We start from the raw sequence: 8,433 nt of genomic DNA, 5'->3' as shown, positions 1-8,433 counted from the left end.
AATAGATAAACCCCATTCCTTCTCCCACCCAGCAAAACACACCTCTCCTATATTCAAATGTGGTGAAAATTAAAAACAATGCATGTACAAACATGTTTTAAACTACTAAGAACACTCTATTTTCATCATTTAATTTCCTAAGTCCTTTACTGCCTCCCCCTAACCCCCTCCATTACCATCATGCTGCAATGCTGGTTCCCTCTCCAGCTGCAGGGATGGAAATGGACTGGTTGTGCTCTCAGAAGGTAGACCAGAGAATTGAAGCTGGATTGCAAGGAGTAAGCCAGCTCAGGCAGGCCTCTACACCCTTGACCAGAGGACCAACCACAACAAAACTACTTACACAGGTGGCTAGTTTTCTTAGGAAGCCTGCTTACTGTCCTTGTCACAAGGCTCACTGTGACATTTCTGCATCCAGGTAGGACAAGAAGGAGTTGGCTTCAAGGACCTTTCCTGCTGGGCTACCCCAGAACTCTGCCAAGCTTTCTTCCCAACTTGTCAACATGGCCTTCACATTGGCCAGACCAGCCACCTACTTGTGTGGCCTTAAACCTAGTCAGACCTTGTAGTGATTTTTCCATGGCTCCATTCCAGCTTGCCATAGAACTCCAGGAGCCATAAAGCAGAGTCTCCATCTTCCAAAAGCTCAGAATGATGGCAGGGCCCAGGACAGGACTGTGAGCAGAGCTCCCTGCCTGATGTGCAAAGGGGAAAACGGGTATCACAGATGGGCCAGTGGCTTCTTGTTGGACCCCGCTGCTAAAACAACAAAGTAAAGGGATGACAGGGCAGGGGAGGGGGCAAGCAGTAACCAGGAAGTACCTTTGTACGGGTTAAGAAGGAGCACACAGTTCAAGTGAAAACAACTTTTCTGATCCAAACTCCCCACCTTGGATTCCCTGGGTGCCACTTTTCCCCCGGGGAAAGATAAGTAGACCTTCTGGATCAGATACAAGTGTCTTTGGAGATCTTCGTCTGCACAGTTCATTCAAACATTTATTGAACAGTCACTGTTTTACTGAGTCTTAGGGAGGGAGGTAGATTCAGTTAAGAGTACAAGAGTTTAGGCAGCAGTGTGTGGAAGCCCATCCTTCAATGAATGACTGCTTCTGAAATCCACCTGCTATGCCACCAGACTCTGCTTGCCCTAGCGACCTGTGAGCCAGACCCCATTAATCAGAGACAGTGAAGGGAGTAAAGAGATCATGAGCCTTCCTAGGTTATGGGGAAATCACAGCTTCTTCTGCTCTCTCCCAGACTGTGTCCATTGACAGACAACAGCAAGTGGGATTATCCAGGCTCCTTCACTGAGGCCACAAGAAATTCACAATATGGCTCTCACCCTCAGAAAGCCACGAGTTGAAGAGGAAACATCCATGACTGAGAAGTCTAGAAGGTTGACTGAGTAGTGTTATGAGGTCAGAATAGGAAGACCCAAGGCCACTGGCTGGGTGGATATATGTAAAGACAAACGGTCTACAGGTGGTGAAGCTCCCAAGACTAGCATGATAGGACATGGTTTCACCATGTCATCGCCTCTCCCTCTCTGTCTACTGAGGAAGTTTGAAGGTTTCTGAAAGTGACTTCTCAGGATAAAAGGGAAGGGAGGGAGCGGACGGAAGACCTGAGGAAATGAGAACCTTCAGAGGAACCTCCTCAACTACAAAGGACTTCAGACCCAAACAGGTTCACTAGGTTTTCTCCTCTTGAACTCGAATTCAATCACTGCACCAAGGCCTAAAACAAACCACACACAGCTCTCTGAAGGTAGAAAGCAAACCCTGCTTTATAAGGCTGAGTAGCTGTCCTTGGCTTCTCTGCTGAGATATGAGGTACCAGCCAGTGAACCTTCTTCACCTTCTCCCTGTCCCCACCACCCCACCAACCTTCCAGATAACCATCTCTGTAATTTCACTGCTTCAAAAAAATACTCTGAAGAGGGGGAAGGTGAGGGGGCAGAGGCTCAGGCTGGCCAGTTCCCATGAGGTAGCTACGCCAGTGCTCCTGGGCAGGGGCTAGTGGAAAGAGGCCAGTCATGGGCTCACAGCAGCCAGGAGGGAGTCACCGGTTGACTGGGAGATGGGGGAAGCAGAGAGTCTCAAAGTCCGCCCAGAGTATTTGTTCACAGGTAACATCTGCTTGGAGAGGCTGGGCTCTTTGCTGGTGTCTTCACTGTCTTTTGAGGAAATAGGTTTCCTGGAGAAAGAGGAAAAAACACAAGCATGAGTCTTCTTGGACTTGGGTATAGTCCCATCTTCAAAGAGTGGTATGATTTCCTCAGAGGAGCTGTTTTTTGTTGTTGTTGTTGTTGTTTTTAGACAATAAATAGGACAAAGAAATAGCTGAGAAACTGTGTAGTTTAGACTTCAACTTGTGACCTGCCTTCAGAGTCTGAACCGGGCATTCACAACATTATGGTGTAATAAACCATAGTTATATAGAGGTATAAGTAATTGTAAAATATACTTTATTTATTTGAAGGCTTGAGAGCTTAAGTACAAGTATAAATGTGTGTGAGCATAGGAGAGCTAAAAGATTTCTTACAGCTAATGAGTATGGCTGAAAGTGGCCATTTCTGCAGATGGTTCTGTGCTCAGCTCGGCTCAGCATCCTGGGCATACCAAGAGCCAATCAATTGAAAAATGCTGATTTCATAATAGTCTGAGCATATCAAAAGCCACTAGGAAAAGGATATTAGAGCTGAATATTCTGAATATCAACCAATTAAAAAATGCAGGTCTCATCATACTCTGGGAAGAGAGAAAGGAACAAAACTCTCTGAACTCATACCGTTAAGATATTGTGTATCAAATGTAAAAATAAATATTAAATAAATTTTAAAAAGTATCTGAAGTCACAACCAACACCCTTTCCTTGCAGCACTCACCCCAGCTTGCCAGTCTCCGATTTGGAGAAAGCACTGACCATCACATCACCCTTTGGGACAGTCAGAAGTGATGTCGGGAGAGACCACTGAAAGCAAAGGAAACAATGAGGCTAAAATGTTCCAGGTCTTGGCACTCTCTCGAACCTCTGCCTCTGAGTGATGACCATGGGCTTCTCCCCTTCCCTACCCTTCATACATGGGCCCACATGGGAAAAAGTCTTGGTTTTCTCCCTATTGAGACAAAAAGTTGAGGCTACAAAGCACTTTTTGATCCTTGAAAGAAAGGCACCCAGGGAATCCTAGAAGCAATTATTCCTTTGAAAAGGAAGGGCCATGAGACAGAAAGGGAGGGCCTAGGGAGAAGTGGGAGGGTCTGGACCTCCACCCAACCTACACTGCACTCTTCACGCAGAAGAAGGAGGACTTTGAGATGGAGCTGACCCCTCCCTCCCAGTGGTATCACTTACTACTGGAGCAGACTCAGTGATGGCTCCTGTGTGGAACCCCTTGTAGCACCAACTCCGAAGCAGATCTACTCCTAGGACAAGATGAGTAGGGGTGGGATTTAAGAGGTGGAATCAATTGGCCAATCTTCTTGCCAGGGAGGCCCATTTCTTGGTCTACAGGGATTTAATCTCTCACTACTAGTAAACATGGCCTCCTATGGGCAGGGAGGACACTTCACCTTTGAGCTTGTTGCCATGGTACTTCTGTTCCCACTGGGTGGTGAGAATGTTGAAATATCGTGGCTGCTCAAAAAACCGGAGATAGCGAGAAGAAATTCGGGAAGGAAATATTCGTTCAAATTGACCCCGGCGGGAAAACTCGTCTTCCATCTCGACCAGAACTCGAACGTCATCTGGTGTCAGGACATCCAGCACAGATGCATAGAAGTCCTATGAGCCAAGGAACAGGGAGGAGGAGATTATGACAGAAAAAAGAAACAGAGAATCAAGAAGCCAGGGGTCAGGGAGAACAACTCTGGAGCCCCAGGACTCTCAGGGGACCACCAAGGCAGCCTGGTGAGCCAGTTCTGGACCTCATCTGTTCCAAAGTCTACTGAGCTTAGCTGGGAGATGAATATATTCTTGGTCAAGGTGAGGGGAACCACTGGAGCACAGAGGTTAAGTGATTTGTTGGGTGGGATCAATATCAGAATCCAGCAACTCAGATTTGGCAATAGTCCTATGTCTGCCACTCTTCCATCCAGCTCCCTCACCAGCTCTGAGAAAGCCAAGCCTTCCAAGGGCTCACTGCACCTCAGGGAAAGAAACCCAAAGGGTCTACAGCTCTGAGGACAAGGGTGGGCTAGGACAGAATATTGCCAAGGGCAGTGGTTCTTGAACACATGATAAAGGCCACCAACTCTCTCCTGAATGATGTACATGCCAACATATCTCTGCACACAAAGGAGGTTGTGGACCTAGACTAGGAAACCCTGTCCTAGACAGAAGGAAAACTGGTTCCAAATGTTTGAGTAGGGAAGCTTTCTGCTGACACTGGGGGTGGGGGGTGGAAGATAATCTCCTACCTGATCAGGAATTTTCTGGGTCAGGTAATAGGCTTTCTTCAACTTCTGTGCAGTGATTTGCTCTGGGGCCATTTGACATTTGTTCCTGGGGGAGGCGGGCAGGCTAAGGCAGGGGGCAGAAAAGGAGAAAGGGTAAGGTCAGCAACTTCACATCCTAAGGACATGTGGAGAGAGGGTCCAGCCCAGGAAGGCACCCTTTTCAAGAAAAGACAAAGAAGTACGGACAGATGTTAATTGAGTAGATTAGTCTGCAATGCACGCCATTCGAGCAGACTGAGAGTCAAAGAGCAAGTACCATGGAAAAATGTGAGGAGTATGGCCCTGCTGGTGTGGCTCGGTGAGCATCGGTCCATTCACCGAAGGGTCTCGGGCTTGATTTCCAGTCAAGGACACGAGCCTGGGTTGCAGCCTGAGCTGCAGATTTGATCCCCAGCTCTGGTGGGGGCACATAGAGGAAACAACCAATTGATGTGTCTCTTGTGTCAATGTTTCTCTCTCTCTCATCCTCCCTACATTCCCTCCCTCCCACACTCTGTAAAATTTCTTCAGGTGAGGATTAACCAAACCAAAACAAAAAAAAGTAAGGAGTACAAAGTGTCCTTTCTAGTTGTATTTCAATAGTAAAAAAAGACCCTGGAATAATTACTGTATACTCAGTTTAGTTTAATTTAGTGAACACTTACTAAATACCCAGCTCAACCCTACTGGCTATGTGATCCTTGACAAATTACTTGACCTTCCTGTACCTTGGTCTCATCACCCACATTATTATAATTACCTCCGAGAGACACAAAGATGGCCTCCAAGGAGCTCACAGGATGGCAGATGTCAAATGACAACTACAGCACAGAGCCCAAGAAGAGTCTCTTAAGGTATGGTAAGGAAAGCAAGTTTTGTTACTGGCAACTTAGGAATTGAATTCCAGCTCTACTTCTTTGTAGCTGGATAACCTTAGATGGGCTACTTAATTCTGGTGATTTTCAACTTTCTCTTCTGTAAACTGAAGACACCAATACCAGCCTCATTGGGCTGCTGTGGGGATGAGTTATAGTTTCTTCCTTACATAAAGCAGGTCCTGGCTAAATACTGGCTCCCTTCCCATGAGAGTGGATCCAAGAGCAGGCTTCATGAAGATGTTGCCCTGAGTTAGGCTTTGATGGATGGGTGAAGTTGAAACAGGAAGGTCTAGCTGAGGGGAATTTTAACAGGAAGAAACCCTATGAGCAAAGGAGGGGACACTATGGGGAAACAGTGAGAAGCAACAAATGTTGCAGAGAGGAGACTGGATTAACTGATCTTTAAGGATCCTTCCAACCTTGAGGTTCTCTGAGTGGTCTGGTTCGTCAGAACATGGAAACCAGAAGAGGAGTAAAGGGAGGGGTGCCTTGGAAATGGAGGCTCAGGCCTTGACTGCCCATGTGAGGAGTTGAAAGCTGAGTCCCCAGGCCCTATGGAGATTCCTGAACAGGTGAGCAGTATAACTAAACTTGCTTTTAGGGGCACAGACATGACAGAGGTGTGTGGATAACTGTAGGGGCAGATCAAGCAGCAAAGGAGACCCAGCAGGTGGAGCACACTGACATTATTCCTTCTCAGATTCACAGTGGGGCTGTTCATGCTGCCAGCCAAGCCGCAGACAAGCAAGGAGGCTGACCTGGTGGAGCTGCTGGAGCAGCTGGAGCTGGAAATGTCCTCTGCGTTGGGCAGAACAAAGCCTGCCAGGTTCAGAAGGTCACGGATCATCTGGCCTTTGATGCTGATGTCCAATGGAGAGTTAGAGTGGAGGCTTCAAGGAAAGGTTGGAAAGAGTGGTAAAACTGTTTCCAATTGTATGTCCAGGTCAGTGCTAGCCCCATTTACTCCCTGGCTTCCCCAGGATAAAAGGACTCTGACATTCAAACTCACGAGCACAATTATAGGGGTCTTCCTGCCCCACAGATAGTGAATAACCTTAGCCAGGGAGGTTCTTGCCCATGACATTCATTTGTTAGGGAAAAGCAAGTGGTGGGAGCAAGTTCAAAAGAACAAATTTTAACAACCCCTGTCCTAGCCAGTTTGGCTCAGTGAGAGCATCGGATTGAAGGGAACTGGGTTCAATTACAGTCAAGAGCACATGCCTGGATTCCGGGCTCAATCCCCAGTTTGGGGCATAAAGGAGGCAGTCAATCAATGATTCTCTCTCATCATTGATGTTTCCAACTCTCTCTCCCTCTTCCTTTCTCTCTGAAATCAATAAAAATATATTTAAAAAATTTTTAACAACCCCTCTCCATCCTCAAAGAACCCTGAAATAATAGCAAAGAATGAGTAATGAGCAAACAAACAGATGCTGAAGGGTAAACACAAATTCTAATGAAGGAAAGGTCTTCCCAAAGTCAGCAAGATTGGAGTGGAAATAGGATCATAAGCATAAAGAAAGGGTTCTGCTGTGAGTGCCCTGACAATACCACCTACCTTGGGGAAATGTTGACCTCCAGGACCCAGGGCTTAAGGTTCTCATCCAGCATGATGTCAAAACCAAAGAGCTCGTGGCAACTATAGGGCCGCCGCACATACATCTTCAGCAGGCTGGTCACGTAGGGTTCTGACCTGGTCATAGGGAGAAGGGAGGCCTTACCCAGAGCTGCCCTGCCAATGAAGTGGCCCAAAGATGGGAGAGCAGAAGCAAGCCAGAAAAAGCAGCTCTCAAGAGGCCTCTGATGTGGGGCCAGCTTCTGGGGATGGATTTCATAGAAGAGCAGAATTTAATTCTATCTACTCCTTCTTACTCCCTTAGAAACTGAAACAGCACAGCACAAAGTCTGGGGCACAGCAGTGTAAAACCCATGAGAAAAGAGGGGCTTTGGTGGCAGGCCCCACACCAGATGACAGTGTGACTCACGAGATGATGGTTTTGACAACAACATCCTTTATCTTCTCCCATATGGCATCACTATTGACTCCTTTCTGGTTCAGGTAGTTCCACAAAGCTTTCAGTGCCCTGCAACATGGGGAAGGGAGTACAAGTATTAGGGATTATATTCTATGAATTGAGTGATGAAGAGAAAGAAAAAGGAATAAGAAGCACAACAGTATTTTCTTCCTATCTTTTCTTTTGATGTTTTGAATTAAGACAGAGTTGAGCTCGGATACAAAGAGACCAATTCTGAATTGCCAAGTGTTTAAACATCTTGGGTCTTACATTAATCTTCCATTCATCATCTCCTTGAACCTCCCCAAACCCCAGAACCCTGTGCTCCTCTAAGTTTCCATTGACAGAGACACTGCCTCGGTACCATTTGTGGCCCTGGCAGGCCGTTTCATCTGCATTGGCCTGGTACTCAGCATTCTTTTTATTGACGCTGTAGTTGGTCAGGTGCATGAACTTGTTACCAAGGCTCTTCATGGAAGGGGAATACCTGAAAGGAGGAGAAAGGCAGAGGTAAGAAGAGGAGATAGCAATCAGACAACGGTTCAAACATTTACCATATCCTGAGGAGATAAAGGACAAGGGGACAGATCTTTTCAGATGCACAAGAGCCTCAAAAGTATGCCTGGTGGTAAGGTTTCTAGAATAGCACACTAAACTCCTCTCCTTTATCCCACCTCAGTCCTGCAGGAAGACCTTCCCCAGATTTACTGAAGTAGAGAACCTCCTCATATGATATTGTGATTTATAATGTTGTGATTTATAATCTTTGCCCCCAATTTTCTGACACACAGTTCCTAAAACCCTTGTAAATCCTAAGTGATACGAGCATTAAGCATCTTTTGTCCTAATATTGGCCTTGGCCCAGTTCCTAACACAGGACTCCTGAAACCTTTGTGAACTCCTAGGTAATAAAAGTGAGTTTTATTCTAATGAAGAGCTTTGGGGTGGGCTCTTGGATAAAGCTGGTGACCAGAAAGATTAAGCCATGATTATAAGCTTGTAATTTTCAGCCTGGCCCCCCCATTCTTTTAAGATGGGAGATAGGCTGAAAATGGATGAATATGATCCCTCATGCCTATGTGATAAAGCCTCCATAAAATCCCG

General features: G+C 46.4%; 1 protein-coding gene across 1 annotated transcript in view; it reads right to left on the bottom strand.

The window, feature by feature from the left end:
* Nucleotides 1-1,767: 1,767 nt before the first annotated feature.
* Nucleotides 1,768-8,433, bottom strand: part of TTLL4 (tubulin tyrosine ligase like 4) — a 29,951-nt gene continuing 23,285 nt past the window's right edge. Inside the window, 9 exon segments of the mRNA XM_070422155.1 lie at nt 1,768-2,196; nt 2,888-2,973; nt 3,355-3,425; nt 3,573-3,783; nt 4,419-4,521; nt 6,073-6,204; nt 6,873-7,007; nt 7,300-7,398; nt 7,694-7,816. Of these exon segments, the coding sequence (XP_070278256.1) occupies nt 2,034-2,196; nt 2,888-2,973; nt 3,355-3,425; nt 3,573-3,783; nt 4,419-4,521; nt 6,073-6,204; nt 6,873-7,007; nt 7,300-7,398; nt 7,694-7,816 (1,123 nt within the window). The 3' untranslated portion in view covers nt 1,768-2,033.

Source organism: Myotis yumanensis, unplaced genomic scaffold (genome assembly GCF_028538775.1).
Source record: "Myotis yumanensis isolate MYYU_CA2020_CCGP unplaced genomic scaffold, mMyoYum1.0.hap1 SCAF_8, whole genome shotgun sequence".
Lineage (NCBI taxonomy): Eukaryota > Metazoa > Chordata > Mammalia > Chiroptera > Vespertilionidae > Myotis > Myotis yumanensis.
The sequence above is the reverse complement of the archived record's forward strand: the minus strand, read 5'-3'. Positions and strand labels throughout refer to the sequence as shown.